The 27,189-nt window shown below is 35.7% G+C and overlaps 1 protein-coding gene, 1 long non-coding RNA gene and 2 pseudogenes across 4 annotated transcripts; 1 reads left to right on the forward strand and 3 right to left on the reverse strand.

Moving 5' to 3' along the window:
- Window positions 1–10,450: 10,450 nt before the first annotated feature.
- LOC146939463 (uncharacterized) lies at window positions 10,451–11,289 on the reverse strand. The gene is made up of 2 exons (XR_015033452.1): window positions 10,830–11,289; window positions 10,451–10,693 (listed from the first exon to the last, which is right to left on the reverse strand). It is a non-coding gene; the product is annotated as an uncharacterized LOC146939463 (long non-coding RNA).
- Window positions 11,290–12,824: 1,535 nt separating this feature from the next.
- LOC146939464 (putative metal-nicotianamine transporter YSL7 pseudogene) lies at window positions 12,825–14,708 on the reverse strand (annotated as a pseudogene). 2 transcript variants are annotated; one of them, XR_015033455.1, is made up of 2 exons: window positions 14,519–14,708; window positions 12,825–14,236 (listed from the first exon to the last, which is right to left on the reverse strand). The product of XR_015033455.1 is annotated as a putative metal-nicotianamine transporter YSL7 pseudogene, transcript variant X2 (transcript). The 2 variants fall into 2 exon arrangements; XR_015033453.1 differs by lacking the exon at window positions 14,519–14,708 and having other exon boundaries at window positions 13,002–13,995.
- On the reverse strand, window positions 14,205–16,097 carry LOC146939465 (putative metal-nicotianamine transporter YSL7). The gene is made up of 5 exons (XM_085749776.1): window positions 15,746–16,097; window positions 15,381–15,535; window positions 14,938–15,170; window positions 14,527–14,708; window positions 14,205–14,236 (listed from the first exon to the last, which is right to left on the reverse strand). Exons 1-5 carry the CDS (start codon window positions 16,095–16,097, stop codon window positions 14,205–14,207), a joined length of 954 nt encoding a protein of 317 aa, XP_085605902.1.
- Window positions 16,098–18,616: 2,519 nt separating this feature from the next.
- Window positions 18,617–20,473, forward strand: LOC146939466 (uncharacterized; annotated as a pseudogene).
- The last annotated feature ends 6,716 nt before the right edge of the window (window positions 20,474–27,189 follow it).

Consider the following 27,189-nt stretch of genomic DNA (forward strand, 5'->3'; position numbering starts at 1 on the left):
AAGGGAAATGACGCTATTTGGGTGATTGTTGATAGATTGACGAAGTCGGCACATTTCCTTCCGATTAATATTAGTTTTCCTGTGGCTCAGTTGGCAGAGATTTATATTCGAGACATAGTGAAATTGCATGGTGTTCCTTCAAGCATCGTGTCAGATAGAGATCCAAGATTTACTTCTAGATTTTGGAAGAGTTTGCAAGAGGCTTTAGGCTCTAAGTTGAGATTGAGTTCGGCTTATCATCCTCAAACAGATGGTCAGTCGGAAAGAACGATTCAGTCACTCGAAGACTTGTTGAGAGTATGTGTGCTTGAGCAAGGTGGAGCTTGGGATAGTCATCTTCCGTTGATAGAGTTCACTTATAACAACAGCTATCATTCCAGTATTGGGATGGCACCTTTCGAGGCTTTGTATGGTCGGAGGTGTAGGACTCCGTTGTGTTGGTTTGAGACAGGTGAAAGTGTGGTTCTAGGACCAGAAATTGTTCAACAGACTACTGAGAAGGTGAAAATGATTCAAGAGAAGATGAAAGCGTCGCAGAGTCGACAGAAGAGTTACCATGATAAGCGTAAGAAAGACCTTGAGTTTCAAGAGGGAGACCATGTGTTCTTGAGAGTTACTCCAACGACCGGGGTTGGCCGTGCATTGAAGTCAAAGAAGTTGACTCCAAAGTTTATTGGTCCTTATCAGATATCAGAGAGAATTGGCACGGTGGCATACAGACTTGGCTTACCACCGCATTTATCAAATTTGCATGATGTGTTCCATGTGTCGCAATTGAGGAAGTATGTTCCAGACCCGTCCCATGTGATTCAGAGTGATGATGTGCAAGTTAGAGACAACCTTACGGTAGAGACCTTACCCTTGAGGATTGATGATCGCAAGATGAAGACGTTGAGAGGCAAGGATATTCCTCTAGTGAGAGTTGTTTGGAGTGGAACCACTGGTGAAAGCCTGACATGGGAGCTAGAGAGTAAGATGATGGGGTCTTATCCAGAGTTGTTTTCTTGAGGTAAATTTTCGAGGACGAAAATTCTATAAGTTGGGGAGAGTTGTAACGCCCGTCTTAACTATTTAATTAATTTGATGAAGTTTAGAATATATTTATAAATATATGCTTATATGATTTATGATTTGAGTAATTTATATGATTTATGATTTGAGTAAGTTATATGATTTATGAATGAATTATGTGGAGTATTTGATGTTGTGAAGTTGTTATGTTGGTGTGACTTATTTTATTATTAAATAAAATAAGATATTAGAAATAAAATAAAAATATTAGAAGTTGGGCTGTGAGGTGGAAAGAGTAAGTTTATAGGTGAGATGAGTAATAAGGGTAAATAAATAATACAGACATAAGTGGGAAACGTTTTTACGTGAAACGCTTTTGGAGAAAAGTCAGAAGAGGAGAACCAGAGGGAGAGGCTATCGATTCTGCAATTACAAGGTAAGGGTGAGACTAATTTTCAATATTATTAAGGGTATAATTCTATAGGATGAATTTAGCATGATTAGATTAAGTTTTGGTGAGAATTGGGAATTAGGTTTAAGACCGAATTTGATGATTGATTCATGAAAAGATGTTAGGTTGATGTTAAATTAGTGTACAGAACTTAGATACACCATAAGATGATAATTAGATGTTGAATTGAGGATAGAATTAGGAGATTAAGTGAAAAGTTGGAATTTTTAGGTTTCTGGCCGTACTGACATTCATCGCTCGCACCTGCGAGCAAGAACACTCGCAACTGCGAGCTAGAACTCAGAACTCGCAACTGCGAGCAACACAATTCGCAACTGCGAGTGACCTGTGAGCTCGCAACTGCGAGCAGAATAACTCGCCACTGCGAGTAGATACGTAGGAACCCAGAATGCACACTTTGCTCGCCATTGCGAGTGAAGTTACTCGCCACTGCGAGTTAGGCTGTTAGTTGCCCAAAATTGTCCCGATGCGATCCTTTCGCACGTGTAGTCTTGAGATGACCTTAGAAGTAAGTTAGAGAGCTGTTTAGGATGCTTTCATAAGCTCCAGAAGTCTGTTATGGTGACTGAAATTAGAAGTGTTACTACATGAATACTATAATGATGTTTTGTGCTATTTATATTGATGTAATTAATTCTTTATGTGAACGTTAACACATTCCAGTGTTGTTAATTGTTGTATGTTGCTGTTGTTTTCTGTTGTCGACTGTAGTGTCTTGAGGTTGCATGAGTCGGTCTATGTTGTTGGAATTTAAGAAGTTGTCCATGATTATGAGTCGTATGAGTTGTACACGTCATTGCCTAAGTTGTTGGAAGTCGAGTTCATTGCATACTCATTAAAGTTGGGGGCTTTAGGCCCGGCAGCCTTTGTGCTCATTAAAGTTGGGGGCTTTAGGCCCGGCAGCCTTTGTGCTCATTAAAGTTGGGGGCTTTAGGCCCGGCAGCCTTTGTGGTCATTAAAGTTGGGGGCTTTAGGCCCGGCAGCCTTTGTGCTCACACGTTGAAGAGCCTATTATGCTCATTTGTTGTTGATTGGTACCACATGCATTTGCATATCAAGAAGTTTCAAGATGAGTCGTGTTGTTAAGTTGTTGTTGAGTTGATAGAGTTGCATGGTCAAGGATGAGTTGTGTCGTCAAGTTGAGTGTTAAGTTGATTATGATTTGTGGTGAAAATCAGTAATGGTAATGATGATTGTATTTGCTATGTAATGAGAAATATGCTAATTGTTAATTGTTGATATGTTATTAATGTTTAAGTTGTTAAATGCATTTTATTGGATTATATGCTTAATGTATTGATTATGAAATCTCACCCCTTCTGCGTATATGTTGCCTCGACCGTGGGTAATGTGCAGGTAATAAAGATTAGAGGCGTTCATGAGTGGACTCTCAGTTGGTGTCTAGGTGCTCTGATACGTAACGGGATGGGGGATTGCTTTTACTTCTATTCCTTACGTGTCTCTATTATGAACTAATTTATGAGATTTTCCAATAAGGCCTGCGTGCCAAGACTCTTAGATGTTGAACTATTTTCCGCTGCAGTAGTTTAAGATTTTTCATGATGTTGAATTTGAAGGATAATTATGATTATCCATTTTATGATTTAAAAGAAGTATGTGACATTCCGTTGTGATCAAAATACTCTGATTTTAAATGAAATTTTTATGTTGGGAAAACGGGGTGTTACAAGTTCCTCTTCATGTTTGGGAGGAAAAGTGTTTCAAGCAGTTGGGGAATTTCTTGGGGGAGTTTGTTGATTTTGATGTGGCAACTGCTGAGAGGAAAAAGTTTGACGTTGCTAGGCTACTGATTTCTACAGATCAGTTTGCTTTTATCAATAGGAAAATCTGTCTGAATGTTATGGGAGGGAAGTTTGAGGTGTGGGTGGTGGAGGATTCTTCTCAGTCATATGGAGAGTTGTTGGAGGAAGAAGGGGTGTCGGAGGAGTCGGAGTTTAGGGGGGAAGAGGAGGCCTTGAGGCTGATCAGGTCGGAGGAAGGTAGAGGAGTACCGGAGGCTGGGTTTTCTTCCGGCGAAGATGACTCAGAAAACGATTCAGTAGATGGCCCTGAGGAGACTGGTGTAGGTGGGGTCCGCAAGAGTGAGGTGTCGATAGATGAGTGGGGGAGAAGAGGCCCTATTCTGTGTAGCCTTTTTGGTGTACAGGCTTGTGATGGTACTTTGGGGGATACAAGTGAAAAGTCTCCAGTACATGAGGTACAGCTGGCAAGGCTTGTAGAGGAAGTCTCTAATGTTGGAGTAGAGGTGCATAAGGTACAGGAGGCAGGTGAGGGTCCTCTGATTAACGCTAAAAGTGGGGCAGGCTATGTGGATTTTGAAATTGACATTGGGTTAGAGAAAATTTCCCATGACCCTGTCCCGCCTTGCCTAGACCCGAGAACCGAGCCTGAACCCAACTTGGCTTTGGTTCAAAACCCGGTTTGTTTGTCCAATGGGCCTGTTTTGTTTCGGCCTTTGGATGGTGGCAGCAGTTTTACTAAGCAGTCTGTACAAGAGAGAGGGGAGGCGGGTTTAGCTATCTCAAAAGGTAATATCATTCACAAGAAGCCGAAAAAGGGTGCTTTAGCGAAGGGTGCAGCTAGGTGTGTTTCTATGAAGGATATAGCATCCAAAGGAGGGAAACAGCGTGGTAAAGGAGGGGAAGAGGAAGGGAAGCAAAAGAAGAATAAAGGGAAGGCGGAGGCAGAGAATCTAGGGGAACCGTTGGTGGAAAGCACTACTTCTATGGGGTCCGGAGTAAATGTTTTGTTTGATGAAGATGGTACGGTGGTTCCGGAAACACCAATTACCTTGATGGGAGATATTCTAAGAAAAAAGGGGGAAGCGGAGCATTTATTAAAGGTGGCTAAAGATGATGGAATTACGTCCACTTTGGCGGATGGTAGAGTGGTGGATAGATTGGTGGTGTCGGAAGATATCGATGTGGCAAATAGAGTTGCTAGGGAGAGGATTGAAGGTAATTTATGATAGTGTTGTCTTTCAATGCTAGAGGGTTGGGGGGTGTGTTGAAGTGTAAGAAGATTAAGGAATTGGTGATAGGTCAAAAAGTTGATTTTTTGGCGATTCAAGAAACTAAAATGGAGATGATCTCGATTATGGTGTGCCGTAAGTTATGGGGTAATGATGATTTTGATTGGGTGTTCCTTCCTTCGGAGGGAAATAGTGGTGGTATTTTATCGATGTGGCGTAAATCCATGTCTAAGCTCAATTTTACTTTTGTGGGTGAGGGCCTTGTGGGTGTGTGTTTGGATTGGGGCCCGTTGATGAAAAGGTGTGTGGTGGTGAATGTTTATTCACGTTGCGATTTGTTGGGCAAACAACGGTTGTGGGAGAAACTTGAGTTGGTTAGGAGCTCTTTGAATGTTGGTGCTTGGTGTTTTATTGGTGATTTTAATTCGGTACTTCACACGGAAGAAAGAAGGGGGGTTAATGTGGTCACTAGTGTGGAAAATAGAAGAGAGATTGATCTTTTTAAAGAGGCGGTGGATTCTCTAGAGGTGGAAGATGTGAATCTTGTGGGGAGGAAGTACACGTGGTATAACTCTAATGGAATTGCTATGAGTAGAATTGATAGGGCGTTCATTTCGGAAGAATGGGGGGAGCTTTGGGGAAATGTGTTATTGTGGGCACTTCCTAGAGATGTCTCCGACCATTGTCCGTTGGTGTTAAAAGGTGATGTTGTCGATTGGGGACCTAAACCATTTCGGTTTAATAATCATTGGTTAGATAACCGGAAGTTTAAGGGGGTGGTGGAAGAGGCGTGGAGGAGGTTTGAGGGAATAGGGTGGATGGGTTTTGTGTTAAAATCTAAGTTGAAAGGGTTGAAGGAGGTTATTAAGGAGTGGAATAGGTTGGAGTATGGGAATGTGGATAGGCGCCTTTCTTTGTTAAGGGTGGATATTGAGGACCTCGATAGAAAAAGTGAACAAGGTTTGTTGTCTAACGAAGAGGTGGAGGAAAGAAAGCTCAAGTTTGGGGAACTTTGGAAGTTATGGAAAAGTAAAGAGTCTTTACTCTTCCAAAGGTCTAGATCGAAATGGCTTAAAGAGGGTGATGCGAATTCGAAATTCTTTCATTGTTGTGTCAAGAGTAGAGCTCATCGGAATGGGATTAATGCGTTGAAGGTGGGTAATGATTGGGTGTGGGGAGTGGATGACGTGAGGAGGGTGGTTGTTGACTACTTTAAATTGCAAGTGGCGAGTAATGAGTGGGAAAGACCGAAGTTGGATGGGGTGACTTTTGATACTATTTCCGAGGCGGATAATGTCTCACTTGTGGCTCCCTTTTCTATGGAAGAAATTGAGTTGGTGGTGAAGATGAGTGATGGTAATAAGAGCCCGGGGCCGGATGGGTTCAACTTTGCCTTTTTTAAGCAATTTTGGTATCTTATCAAGAATGAGGTAAGGATCTTTTTTGACCAATTCCATGGTAATGAAGTTCTTCCGCGGTGTCTCTTGTCGTATTTTGTTACTCTTATTCCTAAGGTGAAATGTCCTTTATCACTTAAAGAATACCGTCCGATATCTTTGTTGGGAAGTTGTTATAAGATTCTTGCTAAGGTGTTGGCCGGAAGGCTCTCTAAGGTAATGAACTCGGTTATATCCAAGTCTCAATCGGCTTTCTTAAAAGGTAGACATTTGGAGGATGGGGTGATGATCATTAATGAAGTGGTTGAAGAGGCTAGGTTGAGGAAACGGGAGTGTTTAATTCTTAAGGTGGATTTTGAGAAAGCCTATGATTCGGTAGAGTGGAGTTTCTTGGAGTATATGCTTCGGAGGACGGGTTTTGGGGGTAAGTGGATTGCTTGGATGAAGGCGTGTGTGTGTGGGGGAAGTATGTCGATTTTAGTGAATGGAAGTCCTACCGAAGAAATAGATATCAAAAGGGGTTTAAAGCAAGGTGACCCGTTGGCTCCTTTCCTTTTTCTTTTGGTAGCGGAAGGTTTTAGTGGGCTTATGGAAAATGCGGTAAACCGGAGTCTCTTCAAGGGGTTTGAGGTCAAGAGGGGAGGCACCGTTATTTCCCATCTTCAATTCGCGGATGATACCTTGTGTATTGGCGAAGCCTCGATTGAGAATCTTTGGACCCTTAAGGCTTTGTTAAGGGGGTTTGAGATGGTGTCGGGCCTAAAGGTGAATTTTCATAAGAGTTGCCTTATTGGTGTGAATATTTCGCCGGAGTTTCTAGGGATGGCATCTTCCTTTCTCAATTGTAAAGTGGGTACGGTTCCTTTTATGTACTTGGGTTTACCGGTGGGTGCCAATGCGAGGAAGTTGTCAACTTGGGAGCCGGTCTTGGAGCGGATTAGTGCTAAGCTTAATTCTTGGGGGAATAAATATATTAGTTTAGGAGGTCGCATTGTCCTTTTAAACTCGGTGCTTAATTCGATTCCTATTTTTTACCTTTCTTTTTTGAAGATGCCGGTCAAGGTGATTAAAAAGGTGGAAAGTATTCAAAGAAGATTCCTTTGGGGAGGTATTGGGGGTAGTAAGAAGATTTGTTGGGTAAAGTGGAGGAATGTTTGTCTACCTAGAGGTAAAGGAGGGCTTGGAGTGAGAGACATTAAAACGGTTAATATTAGTCTACTTGCTAAATGGAGATGGCGGCTCCTTGACGTTCAACCGGCATTGTGGAAAGAGGTTGTTGAGGATAAATATGGGCCTATGGTGAGTCTTAGAAGTAGGTTGGTGGGGGAGGTTTGGCCGACCTATGCTTCACGTTGGTGGAAGGACTTAATGGAGTTGGAGGCCCAAGGGGATCGGTGGTTTAATAAGGAGTTGTTGAGAATGGTGGGTGATGGATCAAATACATTTTTTTGGAAGGATCCATGGGTGTCCAATGTTACTTTAATGGAGGCTTATCCGCGGCTTTTTTCTTTAGCTAATTCTCAAGATGGGTCGGGGAGAGATTTCCTAGATAGTAACTTAGAGGGGGGAAGGTGGAGGTTTGATTGGCGGAGGGATTTGTTTGAGTGGGAAAAGGAGCTCTTAAGCTCGCTTGTCTTGCGGTTGGATAGGGTTGCGAGGGGGAATGGTGCGGATTCTTGGGTGTGGAAACCGGATAAGGATGGTATGTTTTCGGTTAAGTCATGTTTTTTACTTCTTCAGAAGCATAGTATTCCGGTGGGAGATTGGTCTTTGGAGGAGGAGGCGATGTTCCGGGAGATTTGGAGGAGTAAGGCGCCGGGAAAGGTGTTGGCTTTCTCGTGGTCCTTGTTACTTGATAGGATTCCGACTAAGGTTAATCTTGCTAAGAAAGGCCTCATGGGGACGGATGTGTCTAAGCGGTGTGTTTTTTGTGAGCGTGTTGATGAATCGGCGGCACACCTTTTCCTTCATTGTGATGTTATTTCTAAAGTTTGGCGGGAGTTGATGAGGTGGTTGAATTTTAACTTTATCACCCCACCGAATCTTTTCATTCATGCTTTTTGTTGGTCTAGAGAGGTGAGTCGCAAGATTTTTAGAAGAGGGGTTTGGTTGATTTGGCACGCGGCGATTTGGGTAGTTTGGAAGTCTAGAAACAATCGCATTTTTAATAATAAGATGATAGAGGTTGAGGAGATGGTGGAACAAGTAAAGGTGTTATCTTGGCAATGGAGTATGTCGCGATTGAATATAGCCACGTGCTTGTTCTATGAATGGTGTTGGAACCCTCGCTATTGTCTCGGTGGCTGACCTGGGCTGGTTTTTTGGTGGTGTGTTGGGCGTTGTTTTGTTGCTGGTTGGGGGATCCGGGCTGATGGTTTTGGGGCTGTTTGTTCTCTGTTTCTGTTTCGGCCGTCATTCCTGTGGGTTTGGAGGTGTGAATGGGGCAGCAGCTTTGGTTTTCTGTGGTTCTTGCTATCTGTGGACCTGCCTAATGTGTTTGGGGCTTGCTGTAGCGGGTGGGCAGTAGCTGGTGCAGCTGTGTTTTTTTTCTGCTTTGGTTTTGGCTGGGTCTTGTTTTGTGGTTGCAGTCCTCTTTCGTGGTGGGTTGGGTTTACTTTGTTGGTGGCAGCAGTTCCTTTTCTCGGGGGCTGTTTTATCTGTTGTTTGAGGCCTAGGTGGTGAGGCTGTTATATGCATGTCGCCTTGTAGCATGTATATTTCCGCATCATTATTTGGTGTGTTTGTGTTGGTTCTTTTTTGGGGGTTTTAAGGGGTTTTTGTTCGAGCCGGTAATTTGTAATGGCAACCGATTTCCCCTTGTTTTTTTTCCTCCCTAGCTTGTTAGTGCATCTCGCACGGGCTTATGGCTTAATAAATTTTTGCCGTTTCAAAAAAAAAAAAAAAACCAATCAATGAGAAATTGAATTATACTATACTTTTTCTTCTCTCGAAACTCTTCATTCTCTATTATTTATTCTATTCTTTCAAGCAAGCATTCATTCATTTGATTGCTTGCAAAGCAAGAAATCTATTCTTGTGCTAATACTAATTGTATTCAAAAGAAAGAAAGAAAGAAAGAAAGAAAGAAAGAAAGAAAGAAATGCAAATCCAACACTAGAAAACCATAAACAAAGCATCCTCCTAGAATCCTTTGAAAATTCCATCTTGGTTTTTTCCTAGTTTTTTTAATCACCAAAAACTAATTTCATTCTCAATTTCGGTACTCCATCAAACCTAGATTTGTTATGTTCACTTCATTAGCTTAAGCAAAGCACAAATTTTTCCGGACATAACCTCAATTTTTTTCACTCCAATTATGTATTTCACGGCATGACCTAAAGAACAACACTAGCCTGAGAGGCAATCAAGGCTCGGTCTTCATAGTATATTTGCAGAAGCTAAATCTCTACGATATAGATGAAACAAAGGTGAGTGATGAAATTTGACTACTATAGTCTGATGCAAGGGTTTTGATTAGCGATGTTTTTACTCTTGATAGGGTTTCAGTTGGGGATTTTGATTTTTCTTTTGCAGATATTTTAAGTTTATTGAAAATGATTTTGATTTGTTTGGGTTAATGAAGGTATTTTTTTTTACTTAATTTTTGTTTTTTTTTAATTTCTTGATTTATATTTGAAGACGATGAAGATTAATAGAGTTGTTTGTTTTGGATAGAAAAAAAAATTAGCATGTAAAAAGAATTGTCCATCTACACTACAAGAAAGCTCTCGAATTCCAAGGCACAAAACTCCTTGGAAATCATCAATATCTCCTCGGAATACCAATATTTTCCGAGGAACACATGTCCTGGAAAAATAGTTGGTTGCAATCCTATTACCGAGGAACTTTCCGAGGAACTTTTGTTTCCGAGGAAAAATGTCATTGGAATAATGATTTGACAGCTGCATTCCAGACTGACACATCTGAAAAGTTGTCACTGAAGTGACTAGCATTTCCGAGGAACTTTGTCCTCGGAATGTATTTAATTTTATAAAAAAAAAATTAAATTATTTTTTTGGTTACCAAAACTTTTGAATTTCAAATTTTTAAAAGACAGCCAATATTATTTTCAAATTTCAAAAAAGCGCTAATTTTATTTTCAAATTTCAAACAACATAATTTCAAATAACTCAACACTCAATCAACTTAATTTTACTAATTTTTCACACAGAAAAAAAAAAAAAACTAAATTTTCACTACTTTCACACTTGCAGGAACTTATTGTTCAGTTTTTCACAAATTTTGCATCAATTCCACAATACATAAAAATAAAAACATGATTAAACACTAAAAAGTTGAGGTTATTCTAGATTGAATACAATACAACATAGATAATGCACAAAATTGAACATAATTGGAACTAAATCAAAGAAGTTTGTAACAACAACATAGATAATGAACAAAATGGAAGAAGTGTTGACACCAATACATAATGAACAATGGAGATTATGTTTTTTTTACAACATATTATATATATGAAAAGAGCTTCCACAAAGATAGTAGGTAAAGAATACACATGGCTTTGATTCGATTGTAAACCCAAAACAGAGAAATGATTTTTCATTTTCAATGAGAAAATAATGAACAAACTTCAAAACACTACCATAATGATAAAGATGTAACAAAAATAAGGAGTTTCAATCTTAAATAACACTTGGCCTAAACTAAATTACAAAGGCTTATATTCAGTGCTTGCAATATAAAGTATCAAAATTTAATGAGTGGTGTTTTCGCAGATTGAACTCTACTTTTTTTGTTTTCGGTCCTGGAAACTTTCTCAGCAGACTTTCGGCCAGCAAAACAACACAGATCGAGCCTCCCCTAAAGAACAAAAACACAAACAAAACATGCGATTCTTGTTACCATGAAATCAAATAGGGAAAAATGGAATTTTGGGGAAAAGGGTTTTGTGGGTTCAGCAAAAAATCAAAAACGAAAATGGAAAATGTTAACTCACCTTGATTCTTTTTAGCTTCTATTGAAGGATTTAAGAAGAAAAAGATAAATGAAAAATTTCAATTGCTCAAAAATGGAGGTTTTGTGAGGTATGGGTGAGAGAGAGCATGGTGCGCAGTTGAGAGAGAAGATGGAGCACATGTTCAGTTTTTTCTTTCTTTTTCTTTCTAAGTTTCAATATTGTAAACTATGCAATATGCTATATAAAATCCTTGTTTAATACATTACAACGCTCATACACGCTTTGAAAAGAATTTAATAATGACAACATGTTTTCCGAGGAACATTTTCCTCGGTATTTAACTTGGAAAAGCGCGCCCCACTGATTTTGCAGGAGCGAGGAGCAGAGATTCTGACTTGTACATACCGAGGAAAAAGTTCCTCGGAAATCCTTAATTTTAGCGAGAAACCATTATTCCTCGGAAATTTTTGGTCGGAATACACAAGCTTTCTTGTAGTGCTAGACACTGCCACATCATTAGTGGTCAATGCCACATAGGCCAAGTAGACTCCAAAATGGGGTGGGGGACCAAAACTCATAAAAAATCACAATTGGGGGACCAAAATGTTAGTTCTTATAAATTGAGAGGATTAAAACTTTATTTTTTGGAAAATAAGGTGACCGAAATTGCACATAAGTCAATTTAATTTGTTATTTTTTTGTCAAAATGCACATTTCAAGAAATTGAAGCACAATTAAAATACAATGGAGTTTTCATCGCCAAACTTATCATAACTCTGGCTTCTTATACTTGTCTTATTGTTGTCAATCAAGTTAACTAATTCTCTTTATCAATTTTTTACCTTTCCTCTCAACTCTCTATTGTTTAATGTGGTTGTGAGTGTGTGTGATATTCCCCACTGATATCAAGTTAATGAACCTGATAACCTATGAGTAAGTTTGAATCATGTTTATTTAAGAGATGAAATTGAGTTGGTCCAAAATACATGTAACAATATTTTATTTTATTTTTGGTTTCAAGTGTCACAATACTCCCTCCGTTCCTTTTTAAGTGTCTTTTTAGAAAATTAACACAAAATAATAATGTGTATTTTTGCACATTTTCTTCCTACTATACCCTTATTTTAATCCACCAATAAACTCCTATTTTTTTGCACACACTTTATTTTTCCAATAAATTTAATATGTTATCTTTCCCTCATAACAAACAATTGTCAGTTATTATACCCTTATTATCTTTTTCTTCAACAAATTCTTATTATTATGTGCACTCTCTCATATTATAAATTTTACCTCTCTCAAATCTGTTCTTTTACTTTGCACTTGAAATTTTTAATAATTGTTACTCATCTTATTTATAGAATTTTAACTCTTCTTAGAATCATTGATTGTAACAAAATTTTGTTTAAATTTGAAGATAACAAGAAACAAACTTTGTTTTAAAAAAAAAAAAACAAACAAACTTTGTTTACAAAAATAAAACTTTAGTTTTTCAGATAGATAGCATTAATTAGTTTTATTGAAAAAGATAAGAGTAATTGACAAAGGGTATAATTGACAAATTGTACCCTTAAAATACCAAAAAGACAGTTAAATAGGAACAAAAATTTCACCGTAAAAAGACATTTAAAAAGGAACAGAGTGAGTATTTTTTAATGACTCTGCTACTACTAAAAATAAAATAGATTTAGTAATTAAATTTAAAAGATATATAATTAGTGTTATATATAAAATTGGCACATATAGTAAAAAAAAATTGAAAAGTTTCTGCACAAGTGGCATTTAGGGCTTTGATGTGGCAAATTTGACTCAGCAACATAAAAGGAAGCTTGATCTCCTTCATTTCATCCCAAAAATTAGAGTTTCTGGAACTTTATTGAATTGATGAGATCAATGTTTATATGACTATGAATTTGAATGTGTTACCTATGTTTTGTTTTTCACTTTGTTGATACAATTTGCATAATTTTAACACAATTGTAATCGTATCTCATAGAATGTATATCATCAAAACGTTAGTATAAGATATAATCATTACTCAAAAGGTTGAGACCAATTCAAAAGGTATATAATATAACATAGGTTCTTATTTATTTACATAAACATTCATCAAAAGGTAATTCGAAAGATATAAAAGAATACTAGCTAGGTTCTAAATTATATTGTGCCTATGAGCAAGTTGAAGCTTTTTTCTTCTGTGCAGCAGATGGCTGTGAAATGGTTTTAGCTTGTTTCCTCTGAACTGTTGAATGTATGTGAATTGTTTTCCATTGTTTGAATCAGAGAAGCAACAGATTGTGAAGTGGTTGCAGGTTGTTGTGTCTGAGATCCAATAAGTCAACTTCAAGATCCTAAGAACTTATCAACCTTAGCATTTGCTGCTCTTGACAAGAATTTCATGCAAATAGGTGGCTGCACTCCAGCAAGAGCAAGAAAAGATCTAGGAAGTGACCAAATTCCATCTCCACATATCAAACCGGACGCAACAGCTGATCCAAATGCATCAGCCTTAACCCTATCAACCTTCTGCCAAATAAACAATATCAAGCTTCCAACACACATATCAATAGCAAAGTAGCTTCCAATGTAAAATGGTATAGCCATAGCCATAGGAACAGGAATATAGTTGGCGTATTTCTTTCCGACATAGTCGCGAACACCATTAATAATCATGGCACCGGCGAAAAACTCGCCGCAAAGTATGATGCAGTTTTTCGGCAGAGCTGAGAATCCGTCCACACCTAGTATAGCCATGTTTCGATAAACGAGGGCGTTAGGTGCAGGGTATGGTGAACCAGGTTGAACAAGAGTACCGAAAGCGTTGTAGAATAGCCAGAAAACACATGGCGATATAACACATCCCATAGCAATTCCAATAACTTGGCTCACAAACATGGATTTCGGCGAAGCCATTGTCATGTAACCTGTTTTGAAGTCTTGCATAAGATCAGAAGCTGTTGCAACAATGTTCATCATGACACCACGTGCTGCTAAACCGGCTAGGACACCGCCGTTAGACGCACCTGCCCAAGCACCAATAGCGAAGATGGCTAATTTTCCGTAAGTCGATGCAAGGGACCAATCCGTTAGTCCACAACCATAGGCATTGCAAAAGGCTAGTGCAGGTGCTATGATGTAAATGCAAATGATGTAATACCACTTTAGCTGGTGGAAAATGAAGGGGATGGTAATGGTTGAGTTATTGCAATTGTGACATAGCCTGCAATTGCGAACCATGAGGGGATTTGATCTTTGAGGAACATCTCGGTTCTGCGCTTGTCGTCGAATGAAAGTGTAGGGGAGAGAGGAGCATTTGGATCATCGGATTTTGCTCTTGTGTCTTTTTTCTTCCATAATTGTTTATACAAACCTATAAGAGTTGTGCCAAGAACTTTCCCAAAGTTGTATAGACCATCACCAAGAATCATTGCTATGCCTATGAAAACCTGTAGTTTAGAGAGAATACAATTAGAAAACTACCAATAGAATACATTATCAACCGGTCACATTGAAAAAGATCTATTGCATCATAGTATTTCCAAATTCCAGTTTTGTACTTGTTTCAATCCAATTTACTGTGTTTTAAGTTGATATTCGTTGAGAAACTACTATTTTTCTATATCAATTCCAAAGTATACTTACAAAAAAGTGGAGTGTTGTCAAAAAAAAGTAGATTTTCTCCTACAATTTAAATAAATAAAAAATTGAAATGTAGAAAGAAATCTTACTTTGTAACCTTGAAGACCATGTAAGCTGCTTTGTTTGAGATCAGCAGGGAACCAATCTCCTTTTTTAGCACCAATGAGAGGCCACATGACACCCCATGAAAGAATTCCACCGATCAACAACGAAATATTGATTATATATGGACATATCATCCCAACCCCCACATAGGTTGCAGAAAAATCAAAGTAGAACCTGTTATGTACATTAAATAATAAATGTTAGCTAAAAGAAAAGGAACTAAAATACATATTAATCTATTTTATCACAGCAATATTATCTAAAAAAGTTACAAACTCATCATGCTATGTTATCACCATAATTGAGAACATAGAGGTTTCAGTTTCGGTCGGCTTTTAAGTAAGAGAGTTAATTCCATTTTAAATTCTTTCATTAATTAATAAAATAAAGGCAAGTCACGTACTTGTTTTGATGGGCTTCCAGACCAAATGTGGGGAAGTTTGCAAATCCACAATCATCACTAGCACTGAAAAACCATTGGAAGAAACCCCACAAAAAGCTAAAGGAGAAGAACTTTCCAAGTGCTTTTACTTGCTTCTTTGCTAGTTTGGCACCTTCTGATGTATGGAAACTGTTGATAAGATGAGCTGTTGCGGTACCACTTGGATATGTCAGTTTGAAGTCAACAATCATAATCTGCAACAAGGAAACATCAAATTAAAACTAAATGGCAATAACTAAAAGAGCTTTGAGTCATTCCCATCCCACGTTTTAAAAATCGATTCAAACATCGCAGCAGCGACGTTTCCAAGTCATGTTCAATTGTTTTAAATTGATTGAACAAGGACGGGTTAAATTGATTTTATTAAGGTATGACAAAGTATTGATTATTTGATAGTACTGTACCTTTCGGAGTGGAACCACTGAAAAGAGACCAAGAAAGCTAACAACAAATAGAAATGCAATCATCCATCCTAAACCAAGACTCTTAACATCATTGGCAGTGCCAGCTTGTTTTGCAATATTTGGACTCATTCCAAACAAGTAGCTACCAAACCCACCTGCACAAGCAAGCAAATCAAGTAAAAGATTTGTCAACAACAAATAAGGTCATTGTATCATATCACTGCAATTAATTAACTATTAGAGCATAAACTTGTTCTAAAAACTATTAGGGCATAAAATATTTATTCAACTCAGAGTCAAGTATTAAACTGAAGTGGTTAGAATAGTTACCGCTGAATGCAATTCCACGCTAGCAGCGACAACACAAGTCTGAATAACAGTATTCTCCTGTCTGGTAAAAGGCTGATTAAGCCAACCAGCTTTCTCAAGCAACTTGGTCCATGTCTTCACAAAGAAAATTCCTAACAACGCAGCAGAAACATTCAACGAAGGAATAATCCCAGTTGTGAGATTCAACTTCATCACGATGAACGTGAACATCACCGACAACATGAGACTCACAAATATTGCCCTAACCGTAACCTGTTTCTGCCACGTAGGAACAGATGTTCCTTCAAACCCTTTTTCCACATAGATCTCCTCAAGTTGTTCATCACTCAACACCGGTGCAACCGCAGCCATGCCGTGGCTTTCGACGTCATAGGGTTCTCGAGACATTCTTTGAAGATGAAAAAATGAAAGAAAACTGTGTGTTGTATTTTGACATGGTTAATGTAAAGGATGTTGAGCTGTGGGGAGTTGGATTGGTTTCTAGAGAACGATTTGCTAACATGCAAAAGAGTGAATTAAGTTTGTGTGCTTGACTTGTGATATTACTGGTGTATATATATATATTTATATATATAAATATATATACACGATGATAACATATCTTTAGATTGGTATTTCTGTTAAGAAAATCATGCTTAGTAGTATTCTGAAAGTTTGTTTCTTTAAATCCATCGGGAGTACTATAACAAACTATCTTTTGTCAACAAAAAACAAAAAAACAACTAACTATATCTTTTAGTTGCACTTTTTTGTTACGTTATTTTTTTTTTATTTTAAATTTAAATATCATAAAACAAATCAACTAATTAAATCAAAGAAAAAAATATAATTTCTATAATAATGTATTTATTCTACAATCTGCCTATAACAATAAATAAATAAAGGAAATAGAAAGAAAAAAAAAATGGGCTAATTTTTTCATTATATTTTAAAATTAAGTATGGACTTGCGTCTACATTTCGAGTTTAACATTCAAGTAACACAAAAGCATTTCATGAGAGACGTATAATCAGTGGAGTTGGTGTTCCCAGTCTGTAGTGGACAGACAGTTTTCCAAGGTAAGTCTAGCACAACGACAAGAGGAGTCCTGTGTTAGCCTTAACTAGGAATTCTCATCGGTCTTGTATGGGAATAAATTCTGGGGTTACTCCACTCGATTTTATTTCGTGAAATAAACTCAGACAATATTGATTATTCAACGGTAACTTTCTAACATAAATATGAAAGATATTTTGAGTATGATTATGTATAAGAATATGATTATGATTATGATAGTATTCAGATAGCGATTCTAGTTTTTTTTTCCCCGGTCGCTCAGTTTTGTAAATAAGAACAATATAAACCCTAAATGGATTGAGTCTAGAAACAGATGACGATCATAGGTTCCCTGAGACTGCCTACAACCTAGGATAGGTGGAACTCGCTGAGACATCTTGTCTCACCCCAATCCCTTTTATTTTTATTTCGGATCCACATGTGGCTCGCATGCAAGGCAGTTCGTGATGAAGTAAGCAGAAGAAGTTGGATAATTATGTTACTTGTCATGTATGAATTTTGTTAACGTAAGTGGGACTTTGTTGGATGCTTGAAACAAGTAATTTGTAAAAATTGTTCAAAAGAATTTTTTTAATTATTTTAATTTTAATGTGTCCAGTGCCAAGTTTAACGCATATGCTAAATATCCAAGATAAATTTAGTATGGTGTTACGGGATTGATCAAAATATGTTTATAGAAAATATGTTATGATAAGTCGTGTCCTTCAAGGCTCCCGATTATGTTGGATGGGATTTCTCCGAGAGGAGAATCTACACGACGATAAGACGAGTTCCAAGCTCCAGGCTGATCTGATAGGATTTTTGTTGGATTATGTATGGGAATATTTTGGGACTGGTCACCCCAATCATTCTGTAAAATCTACTCAAATAAATTGTGTGTTGCACCCTAACTGTATGTGTGTGTATATGTGTGTGTCTATATATATATATATATATATATATATATATATATTATCAAATTTGATCATAAGAATGTTACTTTGTTGGTGTCATATAAAGAAAATAGCCCATTTTGACTCTTTTGGGATGGCTTCTTCTCTTTCCCAAATTACTCTCAACATTAAATACAAATAGCACATATAACAAATAGATAGTAAATTCAAATATTTAAAAAAAAACTGTAACAAACTCAATCTTTATTGTCAACGATATATCAATTTTTTTCCTTATCATTTATCCTTTAAAAAGATAATTTATAGGAGTGAATTCAAAATAAAAAAATGTAACCAACACAATATGAATGTATGTCCAGTTTTTTCTTGCTTTAAAAAGTGTAACAAACAAGATCGAGTATATCTATATTGTATATAAATAAAATATAAGATTTTGTGCTGACTTTTTAATTATCTCAATTATACCCTAAAACAACTTTTTATATAATAATTATGGTTGTTAATGTCATTAAAAAGGATAAAAATTTAGGTTATATATTTTTTTTATATTGTTTGTGTTATTGAAATAGTTTAACAAGGTTAGTTTGGATTGTTATAATTTGAAAGCAAAAATCATTTATATTTATACTTTTTATCAAAATCAAAATTTTATAGAAAAATAACGTTCATAATTTTCAAACTTTAGCGTAATAAAAAAAGTGGAAAGACATACATGACCATCTTTTTGGTAGTTGGTATAATGGAAAAACCATACCAAAGCCCCTATTCCTCTTTCCCTTTATTACAAGAGTCACATCGATCTGTTTTTTGTCTTTCTAATTTGTATAAATTACGAATAGTAGTTTTTATAAAACTTTGATTTTGATACAAACTATATGTGAGAGTACTTTTCCATCTTTTCATAATTCAAATGTATATTATTTTTAATATATATTTGGGATCCTTGTCCGACATGTGATGGGTACTGGAAAGTATTTGGGATTACCTTCGATGATTGGTAGAGATAAGAGATCAGTTTTTTCGTTTATCAAGGATCGTATCTGGAAACGAATAAATGTGTGGATGGGACGAGCATTATCGAAGGCGGGTAAGGAAGTAATGATCAAATCTGTGTTACAATCTATTCCTTCATACATAATGAGTATTTATCTTCTGTCGAATTCAGTTATAGATGATATTGAGAAGATGATCAATGCGTTTTGGTGGGGAGGTAGGAGTAACAATCGTGGGATTAAATGGATGGCATGGGAACGTGTGGCATGCCCCAAAGAATTTGGTGGTATGGGGTTTAGGAATTTCAAAGCTTTTAATCTCGCCATGGTAGCTAAACAAGGATGGAGTTTTCTGTCTAAACCTGAATCTCTGGTTGCTAGAGTTTTTAAATCGAGGTATTTTCCCCGTTCATCATTTTTATCTGCTAAACTCGGTTATAACCCGAGCTTTGCTTGGCGGAGTATTTGGAATTCGCGTCAGTTACTTTTATATGGATGTAGATGGACAATAGGAAATGGGCAGCAGGTTAGCGTGATGAATGATCCATGGGTTCGAGGTGCCCAGGGAAGCTGTATTTAATCCCCACAAAGTCAAGGTGTTCATAGTTTGAGTGTGTCTGATTTGATAGCTACCGATGAACGGGTTTGGGATATTAATAAGATTGAATCTTTGTTTCCAGATGATATGATGCAGGATATTCTCGACACACCACTATTTGCAGAAGTTCAAAATGATAAAATAGCGTGGATAATGGAAAGAAATGGGAGGTATACCGTTAAGACTGGTTATAAACTAGCTATGATGGAGTTGCTACATACTGATCGATTCCATGTTGAAGGAGAATGGCATAGAATCTGGAAGGTGAATTCCTCTTATAAAGCTCGTAATCTGTTATGGAGGATTTGTAGAGAGTGTGTTCCGACGCGCCTTCGATTACAATCACGGCATGTACAATGTGAGATGATATGTCCCTAGTGTGAAACGGTTGTTGAGGATGATTGGCATGCTTTTGTGGGTTGTACGGTGGCGCGTGAGAGCTGGTATTGGGCAGGGCTTGCGACTGTACTGCAAGCGCGAGTTAGAACTGTGAGCAGTTTGGCAGACTTTGTTTTTGATATATGTCGTTCAGAAAGTCGAGACATTGCTGGTCGGGTGGCTTTACTTCTTTGGCAAATTTGGGCTGCACGTAATGATGTCATTTGGAATGACGTTCATCATACATCAACAAGCATTGGGAGGACAGCACTAGATGCATGGCAGCAATGGCAAGATGTTCATAAACAGCCTTCACCACTGGTTGTACAACACGAGCAGAGTAGAGTGCAAGGTAACAATTCAGTTTGGGAGAAACCGAGCGAGACGTGGTTGAAGTGCAATGTAGATGCCGCGTTCCATGATCATAACCATATTACATCTTTTGCGTGTTGTGTTAGAGACTCCCGTGAGTAATTTATTCGGGCTAAAACAAAATGGAAGCGGGCAAATATGACAGTTTTGGAGGGGGAGGCATTAGCCTTACTCGAGGCCCTTCACTTTGCTGATGCGAACAGATGGGACCGGGTTGTGTTCGAGTCCGACTCATCTACTCTAGTGCAAGCTTTATCTTCTCCGGGCCATGGTGATTCGGAATTCTATGCTATTGTTTCTAGTATTATTTATCAGTTATCTTTACATTCCAACTTCGAGGTGAAGTTTGTTAGGAGACAAGCGAACATGATTGCTCATAGCTTAGCTAGGGCGGCCTGTTCTTGGGCTAGTCACCGTATTTTTTATTCTTATCCTTCTTGTATTGAACATTGGTTGATTAATGATAATAGTTAACTTTGTTTCTGTCAAAAAAAAAATATATATATATATATATATATTATTTTAAATCAACTTTTGCATTTATTTGATGCTGACTTTTGCGGCAAAAATCTCAAATTCAAATTTTAAATTACACTATTATGTATATATCATTCAAGACACTTTTATTCTCTCATAGTTCTCTCCTTTCAATTTTCCTCATTTTACTCTAACGTTTTCTTATCTACATATTTAGATCTTCTATGTTTTTCTAATATCAATTGTTTCTTCTCTGTTTTACGTGAAAAATGTTATATTTTAAGTAAAGAATCACACGGGTAGGGTAAGGAAATGAAATTATTTTCCTCTTACAAAGGTATGAGGATGAAGATCAAGCTTATATTGTTCTTTGTTCATTTGCCTTCATTACTTTTCCATTAATATCAACTTTAACAAATTGTAAATCTTATTTTTTAGCCTTTTAAAGAATGTGGATTCTACGTTAAGCATATCAAACAACATTCATATTTTGCTCTTCCATAATTTTACAATAAATATTAATTACTTTTAATTTTTCATTAATTTTTGTTTTTTTAAAATTATTTATAAAATATAATCATCAAAATTTAGAAATGGGAAAAGAAAATTTAGGGGAATCGGAGAAGAAAAAAAACTTGTCTTCTTTTTTATAGAGAAAATAATGAATATATGTAATATAGGCATCTATAAAAGTAGAATATAAATGAAATAATGAAAAAAGTCATAAACAAGGTAACATTCAACAACTAATTGTTAGGCTTGATAAATGAGACGTAAACAATTATTTTGTGTGTCTTTATTCTTTGTTTGGGGTGTACAACAACAACAACCACAAAAACACCTTTACATTTATAAAGGGAGCTATGCTATTTTTCCCGACAAAAGACATCCCAAATTTATCCCAAATTATTTCCAGCCTTTGGATTGTCCGCTGCACACAAATCATGGGTGCTATGGTATTAAAAAGTGTAGCAGGTGTATTAAGGAAATCCTATCGTGATGCGTGTCGGGATAAACTTTGTCGCGATAAGTACTGTTTCCCTTATAAAGGTCGTGTACAAAGCTATTGAAACAGAAAAAAAAGATGACTATTATCACATAGAGAGAGGAAAAAAGAAACATGTATGATTGGTTTAAGTTTTAGTGAGAAAAGTCTTCATAAATAATTGAGAACAAAATATCCAAAGAAAATCAATCAAACTCAAGAAAGGAGATGACAAAAAAATATCCAAAATAATAGAAATGGTTCCAAATAAATTTACATCATCAAAATTGTTGTAAAACTATAAAAATCTTTACAAATTGTGAGAACAACAAAAGGGAGTTGACGTAAAGATCTTCAAAAGATATAAATTTCAAATAAAGTTGAGATCCAAAATCAAAACATTGATTTATTGTTGTTGTTGTTGCTGCTTCATGTGAGAGGGAAGAGGAAGTAACACGATTTGTTGCATAGATTGTAAATAAAAAATTTCCAAAAAAGAGATTATGTACGCATGCAACAAGAGAATAAATCAGTTTCTTATTCAACATGGTTTCCAAAAATGCACAGTTGAATATGGTATGTGTGTTCTGGATCTGAGTGATACTGATATTACTTTGATATGCTTGTACCTTGATAAATATAATTATTGGAAGCAACAAAAATGAGATTGAGAAATTCAAAAGAACAAAGCATTCTGAATGTGAAATGACTTACATAGGGAAAATTTCTTACTTTCTGGGACACTTATGCACCAGCAATTATATATTTGTGAGTTGCTTGAAAAATTTGACATGATTGATTGCAATACAGTAAAAAATCCATTAGAAACAAATGCAAAGCTTGATGAGTGCAAAAGTTAAGCTACTATGTTCAAGCAAATTGTTGGAAAAGACATGGCATATGTTTTGCAATAAGTATCATAAACAGATACATGAATGGTGTAGAGATAGAAGTGAAAAGAGAAGCACTTCTGGCTATGTTTTCAAGTTCAACAATGATGTAATCTCCTGGTGCACCAATAAGAAACCAGTTGCAACCTTATCCTCTTGTAAAGCAAAGTATATTGCTGGTACATTTGTTTCTTGTCAAGCTGTTTGGCTTGATTCATTGATAAAAGAATTGAAGTGTGAAGTTCAGAAACCCCTAAAGCTGAAAATTTATAACAAGTCAGCTATCAATCTTACAAAGAATCCTATTGCACATGGTAGAAGCAAAGCAAGAAATCTATTCTTGTGCTAATACTAATTGTATTCAAAAGAAAGAAAGAAAGAAAGAAAGAAAGAAAGAAAGAAAGAAAGAAATGCAAATCCAACACTAGAGAACCATAAACAAAGCATCCTCCTAGAATCCTTTGAAAATTCCATCTTGTTTTTTTCCTAGTTTTTTTAATCACCAAAAAATAATTTCATTCTCAATTTCGGTACTCCATCATACCTAGATTTTTTATGTTCACTTCATTAGCTTAAGCAAAGCACAAATTTTTTCCGGACATAACCTCAATTTTTTTCACTCCAACTATGTATTTCACGGCATGACCTAAAGGACAACACTAGCCTGAGAGGCAATCAAGGCTCGGTCTTCATAGTATATTTGCGGAAGCTAAATCTCTACGATATAGATGAAACAAAGTTGAGTGATGAAATTTGACTACTATAGTGTGATGCAAGGGTTTTGATTAGCGATGTTTTTACTCTTGATAGGGTTTCAGTTGGGGATTTTGATTTTTCTTTTGCAGATATTTTAAGTTTATTGAAAATGATTTTGATTTGTTTGGGTTAATGAAGGTATTTTTTTTTACTTAATTTTTGTTTTTTTTTTAATTTCTTGATTTATATTTGAAGACGATGAAGATTAATAGAGTTGTTTGTTTTGGATAGAAAAAAAAAATTAGCATGTAAAAAGAATTGTCCATCTAGACACTGGCACATCATTAGTGGTCAATGCCACATAGGCCAAGTAGACTCCAAAATGGGGTGGGGGACCAAAACTCATAAAAAATCACTAGGGGTGGGCAAAAATAACCAAAACCCAATTCGAACCGGTTAACCGAACCGAACCATATCAAAATTAACTGAACCATTTAACCAATTCTCGAACCGAACCATTATTTTGATAACAATTCACTAACCGAACTGAACCGTTAGTAACCACAATTATCCGAACCGAACCGAACCATTAACCATATCTATTTTAAAAATAGTTTATTTTAAAAAACAGCTTATTCAAAACAATTTGTTTTATGAAAACAACTTATTTTAAAAAAAAAACTTATTCAAAACAACTTATTTTAAAAAATAGCTTATTCAAAACAACTTATTTTATGAAACAACTTATTTTCTGAAAACAGCTTATTTTAAAAAAAAAAGCTTATCCAAAACTGTTTATTCCAAACAGCTTATTCAAAGCAACTTATTTTTTAAAAAAAAAGCTTATTCAAAACAACTTATTTTAAAAAACAGCTTATTTTATGCAAACAGATTATTTTAAAAAACAGCTTATTTTAAAAATAGCTTATTCAAAACAGCTTATTTTATGTCACAAGGCTGACTGATAGCCTAATTCTGAAATTTGTTATCTGCACGAGTAAAATCATGGTGCGGAATTCTTATCAGTGTTTAATTTTGTATTAATAGTTTTTGGGCTTAATACATCCCCAGGTCCCTTAACTTATTTTTTCTTCTCACTTCAGTCCCTTAACTATTAAACGTTTCAATTTGGTCCTTTATCTTCGTTTTCTTCATCGATTTGGTCCAATTTTATTAATTTTAAATCCCTAAAAAAGAAGACCGTTGGATCAAGCAAGTTCATCATATCTTACCGTGTACCACCAACACCTAAGTATCTGAAATTTAATTTTTAAAAATAATATAAATCCATTTATATTAATTTAGAAATAAAATATCTAAAAAATTGTAAAATTAATTTTCAAAATAAAAAAAATTCTAAAAAATTGGAAAATTAATTTTCAAAAATAAAAAAATTCTAAAAAATCTAAAAAATTGCAAAATTAATTTTAAAAAATAAAAAATTCTAAAAAATTTGTCAAAAAAGAAACACCTCCACCACGTTCCTCTTTATTTCCTTCTTTTACTCCTCTCTCTCCCGTGAAACATAACCAAAACCACCATAGAGAGAAGTTTTCTTTCTCTCCACCATTGTAGCCACTGTGCTACCCCTTCCAGAGGCTGTAGAGCTGCCATCCGAGGTCGTATGACCAAACCAAAACCACCATTAAATTCCTCTCTTCGTCCTCTTCAAAAACCACCCATTTATTTTCTAGATCTGTGAAATTTCAAAAACCCCAATCATCACCTTCTCTCTTGTTTTCGGCCACCGCGAGCTGCCATCGGAAAAACTAATCATCATCTTCTTCCTCTTAAAATCCTCATCAAAACCCCTATATTTATTTTGCGGCTTAAGCAGTTTTGTTGGCGACCACCGCACCGGAGTTCACCTCCACCGTGCCGGAAAAGTGTGTGAAAGAAGAAGTGAACGCAGAGGAAAACGAAAATTAACAACGCAGAGGGGTTCTCTGATTTCAGCAACACGGAGAGAGAGAGCAAAGTGAACGCAGAGGAAGGATTATCCGATTTGGGGGAGAGTGTGGATTGAGTTTGAACAACAATCTTTAGTGAACAAGAATTGAGGGTTGCAGTAGGAAACAATTCTTTCAATTTGTGGCAATTAGTTCTCTGACATAAATGGATTAATGAGGGTTTGGGGAAGATGAAAGCCTGAAATGTTTATGGGTTTTTCTACACTAATGTTGTGTTTGGATCTACGAAATATTATGTATGGAGATTGAATTCTTTTAAATGATTATGATTTTCTTTTTCCTGGGTATGATTGATTGATGAAGATGTATGAAGAAAATGGTGAAGAAGAGGAAGCAGGATGATGAAGAAAGAAAAACGTGAGAGACAAAAAGAGTTTTTTTTTTTTTTTTTTTTTTGAAAATGAGAAAATGGATTTTTTAGAATTTTTTTTATTTTTGAAAATTAATTTTCCAATTTTTTCAAATTTTTTAGAATTTTTTTATTTTTGAAAATTAATTTTATAATTTTTTAGATTTTTTTATTTTTAAATTAATATAAATGGATTTATATTATTTTTAAAAATTAAATTTCAGATACTTAGGTGTTGGTGGTACACGGTAAGATATGATGAACTTGCTTGATCCAACGGTCTTCTTTTTTAGGGATTTAAAATTAATAAAATTGGACCAAATCGATGAAAAAAACGAAGATAAAGGACCAAATTGAAACGTTTAATAGTTAAGGGACTGAAGTGAGAAGAAAAAATAAGTTAAAGGACCTGGGGATGTATTAAGCCTAGTTTTTGGAAACAAAGAAAGATTAATGGAATAGTCAGTACTGCAGTGAGGTAGAATGATTGCCATGACACCCTCACAACCACATTATTTTCCCTAACCAAGTTATTTTCCTACTTGCCATTCCCTTAGTTTCATTCATGCATTTGTTGTATTTCAAATAGTAAACCAACCAAGTATTGCAATCTACAACAAGGTTAAATAGGCTCTGATGGCCAAATAAAAAGGAATCAAATCATAATGTTTCGAATACCTTACAATTAAATTTAAAAGGGACAAAAAAGCACAATTAAATTTGCAAAAGGATAAAAAAAAAAAACATTTCGGTTCAAAATTTTGATTTTGGTTTGGTTCGGTTCGGTTAATAGATAAGCAAACGGTTAACCGAACCATAACTTTGGTTCAGTTCAGTAGTTCCAAACCTTAAACGGTTCGGTTCGGTTATTCCGAACCATTTCCACACTTTGGTTCGGTTCGGTTAATATGGTTAACCGAACCATGCCCACAGCCCTAAAAATCACAATTGGGGGACCAAAATGTTAGTTCTTATAAATTGAGAGGATTAAAACTTTATTTTTTGGAAAATAAGGTGACCAAAATTGCACATAAATCAATTTAATTTGTTATTTTTTTGTCAATCTGCACATTTCAAGAAATTGAAGCACAATTAAAATACAATGGAGTTTTCATCGCCAAACTTATCATAACTCTGGCTTCTTATACTTGTCTTATTGTTGTCAATCAAGTTAACTAATTCTCTTTATCAAATTTTTACCTTTCCTCTCAACTCTCTATTGTTTAATGTGGTTGTGAGTGTGTGTGATATGCCCCACTGATATCAAGTTAATGAACCTGATAACCTATGAGTAAGTTTGAATCATGTTTATTTAAGAGATGAAATTGAGTTGGTCCAAAATACATGTAACAATATATTATTTTATTTTTGGTTTCAAGTGTAACAATACTCCCTCCGTTCCTTTTTAAGTGTCTTTTTAGAAAATTATCACAAAATAATAATGTGTATTTTTGCACATTTTCTTCCTACTATACCTTTATTTTAATCCACCAATAAATTCCTATTTTTTTGCACACACTTTATTTTTCCAATAAATTTAATATGTTATATTTCCCTCATTACAAACAATTGTCAGTTATTATACCCTTATTATCTTTTTCTCCAACAAATTCTTATTATTATGTGCACTCTCTCATATTATAAATTTTTCTTCTCTCAAATCTGTTCTTTTACTTTGCACTTGAAATTTTTAATAATTGTTACTCATCTTATTTATAGAATTTTAACTCTTCTTAGAACCATTGATTGTAACAAAATTTTGTTTAAATTTGAAGATAACAAGAAACAAACTTTGTTTTAAAAAAAACAAACAAACAAACAAA

Source organism: Medicago sativa, chromosome 3, assembly GCF_051527215.1.
Source record: "Medicago sativa cultivar Bolivia chromosome 3, Bolivia_mono, whole genome shotgun sequence".
NCBI lineage: Eukaryota > Viridiplantae > Streptophyta > Magnoliopsida > Fabales > Fabaceae > Medicago > Medicago sativa.

Bases quoted from the DNA above. Each gene is read 5' to 3' on its own strand.
- LOC146939465 (XM_085749776.1), bottom strand. From the start codon at position 16,097: ATGTCTCGAGAACCCTATGACGTCGAAAGCCACGGCATGGCTGCGGTT. The intron at 15,171-15,380 runs GTACAGTACTAT...TCCTTGTTGCAG, and splicing joins CAGTGGTTCCACTCCGAAAG to ATTATGATTGTTGACTTCAA. The intron at 14,709-14,937 runs GTACGTGACTTG...TGTACATAACAG, and splicing joins CTGGAAGCCCATCAAAACAA to GTTCTACTTTGATTTTTCTG.